The sequence below is a fragment of the Haplochromis burtoni genome, unplaced genomic scaffold (assembly GCF_018398535.1).
Source record: "Haplochromis burtoni strain Fernald_Lab_line unplaced genomic scaffold, NCSU_Asbu1 Contig_235, whole genome shotgun sequence".
NCBI lineage: Eukaryota > Metazoa > Chordata > Actinopteri > Cichliformes > Cichlidae > Haplochromis > Haplochromis burtoni.
In genome coordinates this window covers 858,677-878,559 of record NW_024582596.1, presented here as the reverse complement: position 1 = coordinate 878,559, position 19,883 = coordinate 858,677, and the positions used below count along the sequence as shown (strand labels likewise).

General features: G+C 43.9%; 1 protein-coding gene and 1 long non-coding RNA gene across 2 annotated transcripts in view; both read right to left on the bottom strand.

Annotated features, from left to right (window-relative positions):
- Positions 1 to 205: 205 nt before the first annotated feature.
- The window catches only part of nxph1 (neurexophilin 1), an 88,899-nt gene continuing 69,221 nt past the window's right edge, over positions 206 to 19,883 (bottom strand). Inside the window, exon 2 of the mRNA XM_005937779.3 lies at positions 206 to 2,196. Within this exon, the coding sequence (XP_005937841.1) occupies positions 1,441 to 2,196 (756 nt within the window). The 3' untranslated portion in view covers positions 206 to 1,440. The remainder of the gene's footprint in view (positions 2,197 to 19,883) is intronic.
- Positions 14,081 to 19,873, bottom strand: LOC121815518. Its single transcript, XR_006055158.1, has 3 exons — positions 19,142 to 19,873; positions 16,810 to 16,985; positions 14,081 to 14,671 (listed from the first exon to the last, which is right to left on the bottom strand). It is a non-coding gene; the product is annotated as an uncharacterized LOC121815518 (long non-coding RNA).

Below are 19,883 nucleotides of genomic sequence, written 5' to 3'. Positions count from 1 at the left end.
GAAACATGTAACATCTCCTTAATGTTGTGAAAGCTTGAATTTTGAGTGAAACCTGAGTCTTTTCCTGTACTTTGTTGCAGTTCAGTTTATTATAATAAATTTTCCTTTGCCATTGTAGCCCATTGTCCTACAAAGATGGGTATGATGGTTTGCCACAAACCTTGAACAAATCATTACTGATTTAATTAACTCACACATACCAGAATTCAATTGATAAAATTTCTGATTTCTTTAATCCATCTTCATCCCCAAACCTTCCCCCAACCCAGTAAAGAAAATTTAAGTCAATACTTTTATTATATTTAGTCAGTTCTAAATCTTCTGTACATGATTTCTGTTTTCATGAAATTCACACCTAGGGCTGCAACATCATTTTCTGTGTTAGAGGAACCAAGAACAAGCATAAATGGACTTTCAAGAGGACTTAGCAGAGGTGGTCAAAAACACAGCTCATGGGGCATATACAGAAGCAGCATAATTTGGATAAACTATGTACAATACAAACCATTCATACAAATTAAGCTCTAATATATAGAATTCAATACATTACATTTGCTATATTAATTGACAATGAACAAGTCTTATCCCCAAGAACCCACTGATCAGTCAGTTAATCCGAAATTTTGTCAGTTCAAAATATAGGCCAGTCATCTAACTGACTCAGTAGCTGGTTAAGTTCGTTATCGCAAAAAGCTCTCTGATGATGACCGAGGACTGATCATCTTACACTATCTGAAAGTCTGTTGTTAACAGGTTTTCTCAACTGACTGTAGAAGAAGCCAGCCTGGTAACCTCACTTATTAAACTACCTCACATTTCTAACAGCATCACACTCACATTTGAATCTTTGTTATCATCCTCAGCCTCTTTTTCTAATAACATTTGAAGGATAGTTTTCATTCTTTTTAAACAAGGAGCTAATTTTTTTTCCATTATTCAGAATAAAACGCAGAGTGAAACTGGTACAGCAGGGGCAAACAGTCCATATACTATCAAGAGTTAATACACTGTATATTGAAATATGCTAAAAGAAAACAAGGTTATTAACATTCAGTTGGACTACAAGTGTGATGTAAAAATAACAACAAGAAAGAGCAGAGTTCAATAATGAACAATTCATACTAGTACTAACCCAAGATGACCCAAAGGCCATTGCTTTCGACAAAATTCAGCTGGAATAAATCATAATTAAGGGATAAAATTCTAACTGGTAATCCAAGGTTACTTTTAAGCAGTTTACAATTAGCACATTTTGTAAGAATTGAAAGTTGCTCTTTGCTCTTTCAGAAGATTGAACAGGGGAATCATTTGGGGAATCATTTGGGCATAGTTGACACTCTGATATGGACATGTTAAGGGACAGAAGGGCTAACATACAAATGTCTCTGGCCTGGATAGAAGTCCTAGTCTGTTCTCCACTCGACCACTATGTAGTTTCCCTCAGCCAGAGGGAAAGTAGGGAGTGTCACTATGGTAGTTGTAGTCTGGACACACTTTCTGCACCAGTTTGTAGTCGGTGCTGTAGAAGGAAATGAAGATGCAGATGACTTTGAATGGTTTGGAGCAAAGCCAGGAGACATGGCTCTGAGTTTGCTCTTGGTAGCATGTCTTGGATGGGTCAAAGTTGCAGAGTGTGTTCTTGGCACCCTTCTCAACCTTCTCATATTCTATGCGACAGTTGAAGGACTTTGAGTCCTTGGCATCAATGACGGACTGCTGTGCTGCCACATCAAACTCAACTATCTTTGTTGGAGGGACCAAGCTAACAGACACATTGCCCTGCCCTGTGGAGTTGTGGCGAAAGTAGACACTGAAGGTGCCATTTCCATGATCTACAATCTTACCAGTGATTAGCAGGTTAAGTTTAACTGTCTTAATGTTTGAATGGAAGTCCCCCCAGCCAAACATCTTCTTAAACTTTCCTGTCTTGACCATAGGCCGCCGTTTAGCCCGTGGTCGTGAGTCCTGCAGGTCCGTGGAATTTCTCAGCCAATCCCAAAGATCCTGCTCCAAATAGGGCTCTGGAGTGTCATAGTGAAGATCCAAAGCTGTGCTGTTCTCCTTGCCTTGTAGAGTCTGTGATAGCAGCCTACTGATGGACATTTCCTTATTACTTTGTGTCCATATATGCTTAAGTGTGGATTTCAGATTTCCTGATTTGACAATGTCTGACTTTGAAGGATGAGCACTTGTAACCTGGGGAAGAGAGTAAAAAACATCTATTAGCTGAGAGTTTACATCAATATGAGGATGCTACGTTAGGATCTAGATATCTATGAAATGAGCAAATTGCAAATGAGAAAACATTCCTTTCACCAGGTGCATATCTACACCAGTTAGTCACAACGTTAAAAGTTTGAAAATTGAAAACGTGAAGAAAATATTCAAATTTAATGTTTTGTATTAAAACCTTGGACCCTGGTATTAATGTGGATGTTACTTTGACACATACCATCCAGAGAGTCCATACGCATCATAACACAACACCCAGAGGATCTTCTACCACACAACACCCTGTCCTGGCTTGTAATGCCTGATGTGTCAACGAGCTGTTCTGGCAGTACTCAGGGGATATACAAAATATTTGGCAGGATGTTTTAATTTTATGGCTGATCGATCTTCATGGTACTGTATGGAATGACATGCAGTGTTTACATGGAAGGTTTTGATGCATGCTCCATCATGTGGGTAAGGAAATCCCCAAAAAATTGTTTCTGTTCCCCTGGATAAACTGTCCATTTGCTTAATGACTGAAAATGGCATCACTGATTAACAGTGGACTGTGGGGTCAGTTTCATGATCATATGCAAATTGTCATGGCTATTGATCAATGACCAAGAATACCATTCACATAGAGTTGGCGAATGGCTGCAGTCACAGCATTGTAAGATCCTTACAGACCAGGGAAGCAGAAGAACATCATATGAAAAAGGCTATGAGTAAATGTGGTTATCCCAGCTGGACATTTGTCAAAACTAGTAAGACACCTAAGGGTGCTCCAAGCGATCCAGGAGAGAAGGTCAACGGCTGCCCAGCCAAAACCCTTTATTGATCGCTTATGTGTCTGGTGTATCAGAACAGCTGACATGCAGTTTCTCTAAACACAGCGTCTCTATAGATTTGAAACCCCCCAAAAACCCAGTGTAAAGTTCACCACAAGGATTGTGTCCCACTGGCAAATACTTTCTATGCCTCCTGTTTTTTAAAATGTGCAAAATGATGTTTCTTGAGGCAACTTTTTACAACTTGGCACTGTTAAAAAACAAATAAACAAACAAAAAAATCCTAAATTGTCAAACCTAAAAGTAGGCTACACATTTCATTTTTTACACCCATGACACAACAGCCTATAGATAAAGCGTGGATGCTACATGCATATGTATTCTCATCATCACACAAAACCATCTAGAAGGTTTTACACACACTGTTAAAATAAGAATGCATCTGCACCGTAAAGATGTCCTCGACTGCCAGAAGGATGGAGATTTAAATCTGTATTATATATTAATTTTAAAGTAAACATCTAGCAATCCTTTTTTTTATATGATTTATCTTTTGTTTTTGACAAATGTGAGTAATTTTTCTTCCCTTTCAAGCCTTTCCATGACTGACATGTACTATATACAGAGATCACATCTAACATAGTACTAAATAAATTACACTGAGAAATTGAGGTACAAAGTCTGTCTTTAATCAGCCAAGTCACTCCGGGTAAATAATGTGGTGATCCTCTCTCTTCTCTAATGACTTGAGGTTGACATTTGTATATTTTATTAAAACTGTTTTGTAGATTGTGGTACTGATGTTACATTTGCCAAATTGTAACACCAAATTCATTAAAAACTGACAATGAAAACACTGTTCAACCCTTCTACTTTAAAATGAGCTGTCATACTAGAACCCACTTGTGTATGTAAGTGTGCTTATGATTAAAGTGACACTTTTTTTCAAATGGAAGAAACTTTTATTCCATCCATCCATTTTCTTGACCACATATCCAATTAAGGCCACAGGAAGACTGGACAGGGTGACAGCTAGGGCTGGGTATCGTCACTGATTCCTATAACTGATTCAATTCCGATTCACAAGATCCCGATTTGATTGGATTCGATTTTGCATTAGAACCCTGCAGTAGATCAAAAACTGAAGAAAGCTTTTATTAGAGACATAGCTTTTGTAATTTGGTATAATTTGTAAAAGTTTAAATTACACTGCACACAACGGTAGACTGGAAGCAAGCAAATAATGCAGAAAACAGATTTTATTTATGCTTGTTCAGTGAATTTTGGTCAGAGGGTGATGAAAACTGCAGCTTCAGAATCTGTGAGATGTTGGCTTTTGCAAACATGCTCTCGGCGAACAGGGAGATCTGCGCTATAGCAAGTTTAGATTCATCCAGCTACCCCAACATAAATGTGAACCATGGAGAATGCTAGAGTACCCACAGTGAACCTATGGGGACAGAAATAATATGCAAGTTGCACACAGGAAGTCTGTATTTATTTATTTTTTTAAACTTATATTCTTTGTTGAAAATCAAACATTTTAAAATGTAGAACACATTTCACAAGTTGATATAGTATTCATTCAATTCAACTCTCTTTAACGCAATAACAATTTAATTGAATTTTATTTAATTAATGCCAAATCAAAGCAACAGTCACTTCATGGTGCTTTATGCTGTAAGGTAAAGACCCCACAAAATAAGTAGTAAGTAATTAATAATTAATATTCAGGACCTTGCTATTGAAGAAAGTTATGGTTATGCCAATAATGTTTGTTTAAAATCCTACAATGTGGCTGAATTAAAGCAATTCTGCAACGATTTGGCCAAAATTCCTCCACAGCAATGCAAAAGCTTCATTATCAACGATCACAATCACAATCATCTTCTTCATCAAGCAGTTGATTGTAGTTTTAGCTTCAAAGTGTTGGATAACCAATGGTTAAGTTTAGGGAACAGTTACATTTGACATAGGGCCATGTCATGGTCCTGGGCCGTGGGCCCAGTAGTCTTATGTTTCATGTATTTTGTATTTCAGTTCCCTTGTTTAGGCATGTTTTCCTGAGTTGCCCTGTTGTGTTGTTCCCTAAGTGTTTTCCCTTTGTGACTTTCTACCCCCTGTGTGCCCCTCTGTGTATTTGAGCCCTCATGTCCCCTCTCGTGTTATTCCATGTTTCCCCAGCCACTATGTCTGTGTCTCCGTCTCTCTCCTCCTGTCTGACCTTGTGTACTTCCTGTTTACTTTGACAGTCTCCCGTCAGTGTTGATTTCACTCCGCCACTGTCTCGTTATGGTTATCTGTGTCAGCTGTGTTCCCTGTGTGGTCCCACTTTCCTGATTACCCTCTGTGTATTTAGTCTCTGTGTTTCATGTAGTCTGTGTCGCGTCGTCTGTGTTTCCACCCTCTATGTTTCCATGCCCGGTCTATTGTATTTGTAGTCATAGCTTTGCCTTAGTTATTCCCAGTTTAGGTTTCTGTTTAGCCGCGCTATCCCTGCTGTATTTGTATACCCTGCCATCAGCCACAATAAAAGGCTCGCTTTTGTTTAAAGTTCACTCCATCTTCGCTTGTGTTCGCACCTGGGTCCACCACACACATTTCCGCATGGTCTGCCTCCGCAGATCATGACAGTACGACGCGACCATGCCGGACCCAGCGACACAAAGGATGGAGATCGTCCGGACAGTGGAGTCGCTATGCGACAAGTGGCTGCACTGTTCCAATGAGGAGGAACGGGAGGAGTTCGCCCGCCAGGTAGGGGTGTGCGTGTCTGTGTTCCCCTGGTTATGGGAGACGCTGCACCCCCTCGTCAGCGACCTTCTCGTCTCCGCTCTCCGACTCCGTCCGCAGCAGCAGCGGCCCGGTGGGCGTGCATCTTCACCAGAGCCGTGCCATCGCGCCGTTGCCCCGCTGCCTCATGAGCCAGTGGCGGTCAGAGTCGGAACGGTGAGGCTCACCACCGACACACCATTGGCTCACACTTCATCAGCTTCCGCATCTTCGCCACCGCCTGCCTGCACGGAGATGCCCGAGGCTGTTGACTTCGGTGAGGAGGAGCGACAGCAGGTGTTGCGGGCGTATCGGGAGGACGAGCTACGCTGGAAGCCCTGGCTTATCACCAAGGAGGAGCTTCCGCCAGCCGCCCCGCCTCGGACCGGCCGCCCATCCTCGCCGCCTCGATCGGACTACTCTTCTCCCGCTTCTTATCTGGCGCGGATGTGGTCGGAAGACGAGGAGCCGGTCGCCACAGAAATCCAAGTTACGTCCGCGTCCACTTCAAGACGGAAGCGGCGTTCTCGTCGCCGTCGCTCATCGCTACGGCATGTCTCGCCCTCCACTGAGCGACACGAGGAGGCTGTGGAGGTGATGACTTTCGACCTCGAGGAGCGACAGCGCGCCGCATGCGCGCAACTGGAGGAGGAGCTACGGGGGAAGCCAGGGCTCGCTCCTCACTACGGTGAGATTTTCCGCGGGACACGCCTGGCCTTTGGGGGCCCCCGGAGTTGCCAGGAGCTCCCGCCTGAGCTCCGCCAACCTCGCCTCCTCAGCCCCTGCGACGCGCAGGAGGTTCCCTCTCCACGTTCAACGGGGTCCCAGCCAAGAAGACGGCGTTCGCGTCGCCACCGCATCGCCCGACGCTCGGAGGTGAGTTAACCTGTTCTGTCACCCCAAGTTCCTCTGAGCAGTCGGCATGTGAAGTAACTACAGACTTAGCCGGAGATACGGCTAGTAATGACCTATTAACCAAACCACAGTCTAGAGACAGTTCTTCCCAGTCACTCGCGACTACTTCACTCAATCCTGCAGGGACCACAGAATCTACACATAGACTGAAAGAGACTTCCACTGATTCTCAGGGTAATAGCGTGAGTAGTGGGGTGAAGGTGTTTCCTTTTGTGTCTTTTACCATGTCTGAGGTTCCATCCAAGTCTGAGCCATCGGTTTCTGAGCCTGACCTCAAGAACTGTGTTTTCTCACCTCCGGGGCCCTCTGAAGCCACAGTAAGCAAGGATATTGCAGAGTTGGCAAATCATGAATCAAAGTGTAACATGACTAGTGATCCTGTTTTCCCTGCTACTCCTGTGTTTAATGAACCGAAAACGGTGAATGCCGATCATGACCTCACTCTAACCTGTCAAGATGAAAACATAAATGCTGATCATGGTAACCTGGACTGTGTAACGTCACAATATGAATACTGTCTTCCTGAAGGTCATACACAGGGTGATTTTGAACTGTTTTGCTCCAGCACCAGTACCTCCACTCAGGAGATGGAGGCTGAGATCAGGGCTAATGTGACGCCGTTTTCTCCTGTCTCTGTGAACTCATCACTGGATAAGATTTCGGTCTCAAACAATGGTGTAACCACTCACTCTCAGCCTGAAGTGTCACCTGCTTCAGTTAATGGTTTACGTACCGTTTTACCTGTATCGGTCTCTCCACTCAATATAGTCATCACTCTGAAGCCACAGATCACTGCGGGCGCAGGTCCCAACAAACACATCCATCCAACACACCACAGTCATGCTACCACGGTGCCATTGGTTAGGTCTATACCTGTGTATTTACTGTTTTTCCAGGAGTTAGCTCCTGATGATCTAAGCCTTGTTTTTGTGGATCGAGTGGCAATTCTTGTTTTCCGTATGGTTGAACCAGCTCCTCTGAGCCGCACACTACCATCGGTTAAGTCCAACCAGCTTATGTTGACCTCTCCTAGGATTACTGAGACTGGGCCAGTAACCGGTGAGCCACTTTGGACTGATGCAGACTTTGGGTACCCTATGATTGCTGGCTCAGAACTGGTGGTCCACTACCACTGTTCACTTCATGGTTTCTTGTGCTAAGATGTTAAGCCCTATAGACTGTTTTTTACCTGCTCTCTCTCTCTCTCTGGGATTGTGCCTCAGCAGCCTGTGTTTCCTCAGCTCCTAGTCCAGCCAGGGCCTTCATAAGCTGTTTGTCCTACGTCTGCTGTTGGACTCCCAGGTGTGCCAGGCACCCTGCGGCGACACTATGCCACGCGCTGGGTTCAGTGCGCACACTCATGTCGTCAGCTGGAGGGCCCGAGGGGCCCGTTCCAGCCTCATGTCTCTCGCTGGAGGGTCCGAGGGCCCGTCCAGCCTCCATGTCTCCGCTGGAGGGTCCGAGGGGCCCGTTCAGCCTCTGTCTCCGCTGGAGGGCCCGAGGGGCCCGTTCAGCCTCCGGTCTCCGCTGGAGGGCCCGAGGGGCCCGTTCAGCCTCCCGTCTCCGCTGGAGGGCCCGAGGGGCCCGTTCAGCCTCCTGTCTCCGCTGGAGGGTCCGAGGGGCCCGTTCAGCCTCTGCAGCGACGCCTGGTCCAGCCTCAGCCGCAGAGTCTTCGCCCTCGTCTGGCCCAGCCGCAGAGTCTTCGCCCTCGTCTGGTCCGGCCTCCGCCTTTGCTCCGCCCGGTCCGGCCCCGTCATCGCCTTCTGCTCCGCCCGGTCCAGCTTTGGCCTCTGCTTCACCCAGTCCGGCCTCAGCCTCAGTTCCTGCTTCGCCGTCGCCTGGTCCAGCCTCAGCCTCTGCAGCGACGCCTGGTCCGGCCCCCGCATCGCCATCGTCTGGTCCTGCCTCGTCTGGTCCTGCCTCGTCTGGTCCTGCCTCGTCTGGTCCTGCCTCGACTGGTCCTGTGCCCACCGGGCCTCGGCCAGTACGCCTGACACTGGAGAGCCGCCGCTGCCTTCTGCGCGGCCGGCCCCCTGAACTGCTCCGTCGTCTCCTTCGCCGCCGCCGCTGCCTTCCGCGCGGCCGGCCCCCTGAACTGCTCCGTCGTCTCCCTCCGCCGCTGCCTTCCGCGCGGCCGGCCTCCTGAACTGCTCCGTCGTCTCCCTCGCCGCCGCCGCTGCCTTCCGCGCGGCCGGCCTCCTGAACTGCTCCGTCGTCTCCTTCGCCGCCGCCGCTGCCTTCCGCGCGGCCGGCCTCCGGACCAGCTCTGTCACCTGTGCCACCCGCCTGGTCGGCCCCCCGACCGTGTGACCCGTGAACTTTTGTGCCGGTGGGCTCTGGGTCGGCCCCCTGAACTTTATTTGAACTATGGTCTTGTGCTCCTGTGTTTTCTGTTGCTCGTTTTTGTTTTCTGTTCCGAGCCCTCCGTCCTGGGCCCCCGCCGCCCGCCCTGGGTCGTTTTCTGTTTGGTTTTTGTTTTCCTGTGTTTGGGCTGTCTGGAGCCAGCCCTTATGGGGGGGGGGGGGGGGTGATGTCATGGTCCTGGGCCGTGTTGGCCCAGTATTCTTAGTTCTCTTGTATTTTTGTATTCAGTTCCCTGTTTAGGTTCTGTTTCCTGAGTTGCCCTGTTATGTTGTTCCCTGTGTGCTTTCCCTTTGTGACTCTCACCCCCTGTGTGCCCCTCTATGTATTCATGAGCCCTTGTCCCCTTTCGTGTTTTATTCCATGTTTTCCCCAGCCTGTTATGTCTGTGTTCTCCCCGTGCTCTCTCCTCCTGTCTGAACCTCTGTGTACTTCCTGTTTGACTCTGCCCGTCTCCCGTCAGTGTTATGTTCACCCCGCCCTGTCTCGTTATGGTTATCTGTGTCAGCTGTGTTCCCCGTGTGTTCCCACTTTCCTCGTTAACCCTCTGTGTATTTCTGTCTGCGTCTCCCTCTGTTCGGCGTCGCGTTCTCCCTCATGCTGTGTGTGGTTCTCCCCGTGTCTTCTGGTATATGTTACAATTAGCTTTTCCCAGTTTAGTTTTGTATTGTTTTGGTATCACTGCTTTCGTTTGTCACCTGTCAGCAATAAAGCTGCATTTTGAGTTTATCCCCTGAGTCTGTGAGTTTGCATTTTGGGTCCTCATCCTGCCTGCCACACAGCGATCATGAAGCTTACTATCACCTCAAGAATATCAAGGATAAAAGATCTGATGTCTCAACAGGACCTGGAAAAACTAGTCCATGCATTCATCTTTAGTAGGCTTGATTACTGTAACAGCATCTTTACAGGTCTACCTAAAAAATCAGTCAGACAACTACAGCTCATTCAGAACTCTGCTGCTCGAGTCCTCACTAAGACCAAAAAAGTGGACCACATCAGTCCAGCTCTGAGGTCTTTACACTGGCTGCCTGTCCGTCAGAGGATAGACTTTAAAGTTCTGATGCTGGCCTATAAAGCTCTGAATGGTTTAGGACCAAAATACATCAATGACCTCCTGACCCAGTATGAACCATCCAGATCCCTCAGGTCATCTGGATCCGGTCTTTTATCAGTTCCCAGAGTCAGAACCAGACACGGAGAAGCTGCATTCAGCTTTTATGCTCCTTATATCTGGAACAAACTCCCAGAAAGCCTCAGATCAGCTGAAACACTCAGTTTATTTAAATCCAGGTTGAAGACTCACCTGTTCTCAGCTGCATTTGAATAAAGCACCAAATCCACACTTTTAAGCTTAAATTTCAAAACTTACATTTAACTACTGATTTTATCTACTGTTCTGATTTTATCTGTTTTGATTTTATATACTGTTTTGTTTGTTTGTTTGTTTGTTTGTTTGTTAATTAGTTAGTTAGTTTATTTGCTTGTTTTAATCAATTTTAAATCATGCTTTTTATTTGTTCTTGTTTCTAATGTCTCTGTAAAGCACTTTGAATCACCTTGTTGTTGAATTGTGCTATACAAATAAACTTGCCTTGCCGTTATTGAATCATTTTCCTCAGAAACCAAACAAAATGATTGACAAACATGTTTTTACAAACTCAGTGTTGGACTTGGATCAGCAGGATAAGCTGATGTTTAAAGGCATTTGAGTCTCGCTGTATGAGAGTCCAGTTATTACTCAATATTTATGGATGATGTTCTTTCAGTGTTGCACTTTGTAGACGCTCCCTGAGCCTCACAGCCAGCTGCACATGGACCAGCTGACATTACCCAGCATTAGAGGCGGCTGTAAAAAAATGGATTTTCCTATTTAAATGGTTTTAATTTGAATAAAGCGATGTTGATTCATTCAATCCTGAATCGATTTTTAATATAAATGTATTTTGCCAGAATCTCAGGTTAAAGCTCCCAAAAGTATTTCAACAACAAGCAAACAGATAAAACAGTAAATGAGAGCAGCTAAACACACAAAGATGGAAACACAGAGCGTGGATCGTTCACTCGACGGCACGTACACGGACACGCCGTCGGGGCTGAAAGTGGACAGCTCACAGATCCTGAAGCTGCAGGTTTCATCTGTCTCCAACCAAAACTGACTGAACCAGCAGCAGAAGAAGATCCAAACTACGCTTTACGTTTGATGAACATCGTCATGAATTCTCTCTGACTTTGACGTTTACTTCCTGCACAGCTCTCTCTCTCTCAGTGTACTTCAAGAACAGTTTACCTTCAAAAATCTGTTTCCTGCATTATTCACTGCTTATTACGCACCAGTCTGCTGTTGTGTTCACTGCTGTCGGCCTCCGAAAACAAAGCCTCATTTCTGCTGTTCAATACTGAAGAAATTTAAACCTTTTAAAATGATGACAGATTACAAACTCTCAGCTGTGTCTGTAATCAAACCTCTGTAACTTTGCTTCACTTCAGCAGCATCAGCTCATGTTCACATGTTGATTCATGGTTTGCTTCAGTTTTTGATGGACTGCAGAATATTTTGAAGGTTATCTGCTATAAAAAGCCAGAACAGGAAAATCTGCTTCATGTGTTTCTGTTTGATCCTCAGTGACTTTGACACAAAGGCCTCTGCTGTGATGATCACACCTCTGATCAAGTCTCACAGTGTCAGCTTTGTTTTTATACATATGGATATGTGCTGATAAATGATCAGAGTTATAATATTTCCCACTGTCTGCTGTGTGCCGTGACCTTTGACCTGCTAAAGACAGTCAGCTGTGGATTATTCATTGTTGTGTCTGATACTTAGAACTGTGAGGAAGAACACTACACAGTTCATCAGGGTCCCCTCTCTCTGAATCAGGAAAGGTGGGCAGGCCGCGTGTGGGCCGCGGGCCATACGTTGAGTCTCACTGTTTGAAATGTGAACATTGTTCTGCTGCAGTCAATGGACTAAACCAGAGAAGAAGAAAACAGACTTTACCATGAAGATCCTCAGTGTGGATCAGTATAATATCAGCCTGATGTCTGCAGTTTAGTGTCAGCACAACTTTCACATCATATTCATCTCAGCACAACTAAAACATGCTGACTGACCTCAGAGTTTCAAGTCCACATCCTGGACTCTCCAGGAAACCACACAGATGCTTCACTCCTGAATCCTGCAGCTTGTTGTTCGCTCAGGTCCAGCTCTCTCAGATGGGAGGGGTTGGACTTCAGCGCTGCTGCCAGATAATCACAGCTGATCTCTGACAAACCACAGCCCTCAATCTGTATAAAGAATGAAAGATGTAAGTTTATTAGACAAAGTGTGAGCTTGAAATCATTCAGTGTTTCATCATCTGTTCAGAGCTGAAGAAGGTTCAGAATGTAGAAGTTTAGAAAATGGAAACTCCAAACAGCTGAAGCCAACAGGAAGCAGCTTCAAACAAACACAACAAGAGAAAAAACTCTGAATGTTTCACATTAAAGTCGTACATTTATCATAAAAACAGGACAAAGACTTGAAAAAGTCGTGTTTTTCCTTCCAGGAACCACAAGGCTTCACTTTTAAAGGTGAAGTGTGAAAGAAATGGACATATTTGAAGTCCAACACCTTTTTCCAGTCACATTATTAAAGCAGACAAACTACAAGCTCATTTTCATTCCAACAAGTCATCTTCTGACCTGGACTAACAACACTGGTCTCTATGTGCAGCTGGCTGTGAGACCAGTGCTCAGGGAGCGTCTACAAAGTGCAACACTGAAAGAACATCACACACTCATTTGCTTCCAGCACTTTCACACAAACATCTACTGTCATTATTGTCACCAAACTCTGTGGATCCTTTATTGCAAATTCAAATGGGATCAAATGGTCAGACAAAAGAGGGTTATGAGGAAATATGATGAAATGTTGTGTATTAGCAGCAAGTTATTGAATCATTTTCCTCAGAAACCAAACAAAATGATTGACAAACATGTTTTTACAAACTCAGTGTTGGACTTGGATCAGCAGGATAAGCTGATGTTTAAAGGCATTTGAGTCTCGCTGTATGAGAGTCCAGTTATTACTCAATATTTATGGATGATGTTCTTTCAGTGTTGCACTTTGTAGACGCTCCCTGAGCCTCACAGCCAGCTGCACATGGACCAGCTGACATTACCCAGCATTAGAGGCGGCTGTAAAAAAATGGATTTTCCTATTTAAATGGTTTTAATTTGAATAAAGCGATGTTGATTCATTCAATCCTGAATCGATTTTTAATATAAATGTATTTTGCCAGAATCTCAGGTTAAAGCTCCCAAAAGTATTTCAACAACAAGCAAACAGATAAAACAGTAAATGAGAGCAGCTAAACACACAAAGATGGAAACACAGAGCGTGGATCGTTCACTCGACGGCACGTACACGGACACGCCGTCGGGGCTGAAAGTGGACAGCTCACAGATCCTGAAGCTGCAGGTTTCATCTGTCTCCAACCAAAACTGACTGAACCAGCAGCAGAAGAAGATCCAAACTACGCTTTACGTTTGATGAACATCGTCATGAATTCTCTCTGACTTTGACGTTTACTTCCTGCACAGCTCTCTCTCTCTCAGTGTACTTCAAGAACAGTTTACCTTCAAAAATCTGTTTCCTGCATTATTCACTGCTTATTACGCACCAGTCTGCTGTTGTGTTCACTGCTGTCGGCCTCCCAAAACAAAGCCTCATTTCTGCTGTTCAATACTGAAGAAATTTAAACCTTTTAAAATGATGACAGATTACAAACTCTCAGCTGTGTCTGTAATCAAACCTCTGTAACTTTGCTTCCCTTCAGCAGCATCAGCTCATGTTCACATGTTGATTCATGGTTTGCTTCAGTTTTTGATGGACTGCAGAATATTTTGAAGGTTATCTGCTATAAAAAGCCAGAACAGGAAAATCTGCTTCATGTGTTTCTGTTTGATCCTCAGTGACTTTGACACAAAGGCCTCTGCTGTGATGATCACACCTCTGATCAAGTCTCACAGTGTCAGCTTTGTTTTTATACATATGGATATGTGCTGATAAATGATCAGAATTATAATATTTCCCACTGTCTGCTGTGTGCCGTGACCTTTGACCTGCTAAAGACAGTCAGCTGTGGATTATTCATTGTTGTGTCTGATACTTAGAACTGTGAGGAAGAACACTACACAGTTCATCAGGGTCCCCTCTCTCTGAATCAGGAAAGGTGGGCAGGCCGCGTGTGGGCCGCGGGCCATACGTTGAGTCTCACTGTTTGAAATGTGAACATTGTTCTGCTGCAGTCAATGGACTAAACCAGAGAAGAAGAAAACAGACTTTACCATGAAGATCCTCAGTGTGGATCAGTATAATATCAGCCTGATGTCTGCAGTTTAGTGTCAGCACAACTTTCACATCATATTCATCTCAGCACAACTAAAACATGCTGACTGACCTCAGAGTTTCAAGTCCACATCCTGGACTCTCCAGGAAACCACACAGATGCTTCACTCCTGAATCCTGCAGCTTGTTGTTGAAGCTCAGGTCCAGCTGTCTCAGATGGGAGGGGTTGGACTTCAGTGCTGCTGCCAGATAATCACAGCTGATCTCTGACAAACCACAGTCCATCAATCTGTATAAAGAATGAAAGATGTAAGTTTATTAGACAAAGTGTGAGCTTGAAATCATTCAGTGTTTCATCATCTGTTCAGAGCTGAAGAAGGTTCAGAATGTAGAAGTTTAGAAAATGGAAACTCCAAACAGCTGAAGCCAACAGGAAGCAGCTTCAAACAAACACAACAAGAGAAAAAACTCTGAATGTTTCACATTAAAGTCGTACATTTATCATAAAAACAGGACAAAGACTTGAAAAAGTCGTGTTTTTCCTTCCAGGAACCACAAGGCTTCACTTTTAAAGGTGAAGTGTGAAAGAAATGGACATATTTGAAGTCCAACACCTTTTTCCAGTCACATTATTAAAGCAGACAAACTACAAGCTCATTTTCATTCCAACAAGTCATCTTCTGACCTGGACTAACAACACTGGTCTCTATGTGCAGCTGGCTGTGAGACCAGTGCTCAGGGAGCGTCTACAAAGTGCAACACTGAAAGAACATCACACACTCATTTGCTTCCAGCACTTTCACACAAACATCTACTGTCATTATTGTCACCAAACTCTGTGGATCCTTTATTGCAAATTCAAATGGGATCAAATGGTCAGACAAAAGAGGGTTATGAGGAAATATGATGAAATGTTGTGTATTAGCAGCAAGTTATTGAATCATTTTCCTCAGAAACCAAACAAAATGATTGACAAACATGTTTTTACAAACTCAGTGTTGGACTTGGATCAGCAGGATAAGCTGATGTTTAAAGGCATTTGAGTCTCGCTGTATGAGAGTCCAGTTATTACTCAATATTTATGGATGATGTTCTTTCAGTGTTGCACTTTGTAGACGCTCCCTGAGCCTCACAGCCAGCTGCACATGGACCAGCTGACATTACCCAGCATTAGAGGCGGCTGTAAAAAAATGGATTTTCCTATTTAAATGGTTTTAATTTGAATAAAGCGATGTTGATTCATTCAATCCTGAATCGATTTTTAATATAAATGTATTTTGCCAGAATCTCAGGTTAAAGCTCCCAAAAGTATTTCAACAACAAGCAAACAGATAAAACAGTAAATGAGAGCAGCTAAACACACAAAGATGGAAACACAGAGCGTGGATCGTTCACTCGACGGCACGTACACGGACACGCCGTCGGGGCTGAAAGTGGACAGCTCACAGATCCTGAAGCTGCAGGTTTCATCTGTCTCCAACCAAAACTGACTGAACCAGCAGCAGAAGAAGATCCAAACTACGCTTTACGTTTGATGAACATCGTCATGAATTCTCTCTGACTTTGACGTTTACTTCCTGCACAGCTCTCTCTCTCTCAGTGTACTTCAAGAACAGTTTACCTTCAAAAATCTGTTTCCTGCATTATTCACTGCTTATTACGCACCAGTCTGCTGTTGTGTTCACTGCTGTCGGCCTCCCAAAACAAAGCCTCATTTCTGCTGTTCAATACTGAAGAAATTTAAACCTTTTAAAATGATGACAGATTACAAACTCTCAGCTGTGTCTGCTAATCAAACCTCTGTAACTTTGCTTCCTCGCATTCACTTCATGTTCTTGATCTGGCATTTGAGACAGAATATTTTGTAAGGTTCATCTGCTATAAAAACCAGAACAGGAAAATCTGCCTTCATGTTTTTCTGTTTATCCTCAGTGTACTTTGACACAAAGGCCATCTGCTGTGATGATCACACCTCTGATCAAGTCTCACAAGTGTCAGCTTTCTTTTTATAATATGAAATATAGATGCTGATAAAGTGATCAGAATTATGATATTTCCTGACTGTCTGCTGTGTGCCGTGACCTTTGACCTGCTAAAGACAGTCAGCTGTGGATTATTCATTGTTGTGTCTGATACTTAGAACTGTGAGGAAGAACACTACACAGTTAATCAGGGTCCCCTCTCTCTGAATCAGGAAAGGTGGGCAGGCCGCGTGTGGGCCGCGGGCCATACGTTGAGTCTCACTGTTTGAAATGTGAACATTGTTCTGCTGCAGTCAATGGACTAAACCAGAGAAGAAGAAAACAGACTTTACCATGAAGATCCTCAGTGTGGATCAGTATAATATCAGCCTGATGTCTGCAGTTTAGTGTCAGCACAACTTTCACATCATATTCATCTCAGCACAACTAAAACATGCTGACTGACCTCAGAGTTTCAAGTCCACATCCTGGACTCTCCAGGAAACCACACAGATGCTTCACTCCTGAATCCTGCAGGTTGTTGTTGTTACTCAGGTCCAGCTCTCTCAGATGGGAGGGGTTGGACTTCAGTGCTGCTGCCAGATAATCACAGCTGATCTCTGACAAACCACAGCCCTCAATCTGTATAAAGAATGAAAGATGTAAGTTTATTAGACAAAGTGTGAGCTTGAAATCATTCAGTGTTTCATCATCTGTTCAGAGCTGAAGAAGGTTCAGAATGTAGAAGTTTAGAAAATGGAAACTCCAAACAGCTGAAGCCAACAGGAAGCAGCTTCAAACAAACACAACAAGAGAAAAAACTCTGAATGTTTCACATTAAAGTCGTACATTTATCATAAAAACAGGACAAAGACTTGAAAAAGTCGTGTTTTTCCTTCCAGGAACCACAAGGCTTCACTTTTAAAGGTGAAGTGTGAAAGAAATGGACATATTTGAAGTCCAACACCTTTTTCCAGTCACATTATTAAAGCAGACAAACTACAAGCTCATTTTCATTCCAACAAGTCATCTTCTGACCTGGACTAACAACACTGGTCTCTATGTGCAGCTGGCTGTGAGACCAGTGCTCAGGGAGCGTCTACAAAGTGCAACACTGAAAGAACATCACACACTCATTTGCTTCCAGCACTTTCACACAAACATCTACTGTCATTATTGTCACCAAACTCTGTGGATCCTTTATTGCAAATTCAAATGGGATCAAATGGTCAGACAAAAGAGGGTTATGAGGAAATATGATGAAATGTTGTGTATTAGCAGCAAGTTATTGAATCATTTTCCTCAGAAACCAAACAAAATGATTGACAAACATGTTTTTACAAACTCAGTGTTGGACTTGGATCAGCAGGATAAGCTGATGTTTAAAGGCATTTGAGTCTCGCTGTATGAGAGTCCAGTTATTACTCAATATTTATGGATGATGTTCTTTCAGTGTTGCACTTTGTAGACGCTCCCTGAGCCTCACAGCCAGCTGCACATGGACCAGCTGACATTACCCAGCATTAGAGGCGGCTGTAAAAAAATGGATTTTCCTATTTAAATGGTTTTAATTTGAATAAAGCGATGTTGATTCATTCAATCCTGAATCGATTTTTAATATAAATGTATTTTGCCAGAATCTCAGGTTAAAGCTCCCAAAAGTATTTCAACAACAAGCAAACAGATAAAACAGTAAATGAGAGCAGCTAAACACACAAAGATGGAAACACAGAGCGTGGATCGTTCACTCGACGGCACGTACACGGACACGCCGTCGGGGCTGAAAGTGGACAGCTCACAGATCCTGAAGCTGCAGGTTTCATCTGTCTCCAACCAAAACTGACTGAACCAGCAGCAGAAGAAGATCCAAACTACGCTTTACGTTTGATGAACATCGTCATGAATTCTCTCTGACTTTGACGTTTACTTCCTGCACAGCTCTCTCTCTCTCAGTGTACTTCAAGAACAGTTTACCTTCAAAAATCTGTTTCCTGCATTATTCACTGCTTATTACGCACCAGTCTGCTGTTGTGTTCACTGCTGTCGGCCTCCCAAAACAAAGCCTCATTTCTGCTGTTCAATACTGAAGAAATTTAAACCTTTTAAAATGATGACAGATTACAAACTCTCAGCTGTGTCTGTAATCAAACCTCTGTAACTTTGCTTCCCTTCAGCAGCATCAGCTCATGTTCACATGTTGATTCATGGTTTGCTTCAGTTTTTGATGGACTGCAGAATATTTTGAAGGTTATCTGCTATAAAAAGCCAGAACAGGAAAATCTGCTTCATGTGTTTCTGTTTGATCCTCAGTGACTTTGACACAAAGGCCTCTGCTGTGATGATCACACCTCTGATCAAGTCTCACAGTGTCAGCTTTGTTTTTATACATATGGATATGTGCTGATAAATGATCAGAGTTATAATATTTCCCACTGTCTGCTGTGTGCCGTGACCTTTGACCTGCTAAAGACAGTCAGCTGTGGATTATTCATTGTTGTGTCTGATACTTAGAACTGTGAGGAAGAACACTACACAGTTCATCAGGGTCCCCTCTCTCTGAATCAGGAAAGGTGGGCAGGCCGCGTGTGGGCCGCGGGCCATACGTTGAGTCTCACTGTTTGAAATGTGAACATTGTTCTGCTGCAGTCAATGGACTAAACCAGAGAAGAAGAAAACAGACTTTACCATGAAGATCCTCAGTGTGGATCAGTATAATATCAGCCTGATGTCTGCAGTTTAGTGTCAGCACAACTTTCACATCATATTCATCTCAGCACAACTAAAACATGCTGACTGACCCCAGAGTTTCAAGTCCACATCCTGGACTCTCCAGGAAACCACACAGATGCTTCACTCCTGAATCCTGCAGCTTGTTGTTGTAGCTCAGGTCCAGCTCTCTCAGATGGGAGGGGTTGGACTTCAGTGCTGCTGCCAGATAATCACAGCTGATCTCTGACAAACCACAGTCCTCAATCTGTATAAAGAATGAAAGATGTAAGTTTATTAGACAAAGTGTGAGCTTGAAATCATTCAGTGTTTCATCATCTGTTCAGAGCTGAAGAAGGTTCAGAATGTAGAAGTTTAGAAAATGGAAACTCCAAACAGCTGAAGCCAACAGGAAGCAGCTTCAAACAAACACAACAAGAGAAAAAACTCTGAATGTTTCACATTAAAGTCGTACATTTATCATAAAAACAGGACAAAGACTTGAAAAAGTCGTGTTTTTCCTTCCAGGAACCACAAGGCTTCACTTTTAAAGGTGAAGTGTGAAAGAAATGGACATATTTGAAGTCCAACACCTTTTTCCAGTCACATTATTAAAGCAGACAAACTACAAGCTCATTTTCATTCCAACAAGTCATCTTCTGACCTGGACTAACAACACTGGTCTCTATGTGCAGCTGGCTGTGAGACCAGTGCTCAGGGAGCGTCTACAAAGTGCAACACTGAAAGAACATCACACACTCATTTGCTTCCAGCACTTTCACACAAACATCTACTGTCATTATTGTCACCAAACTCTGTGGATCCTTTATCTTA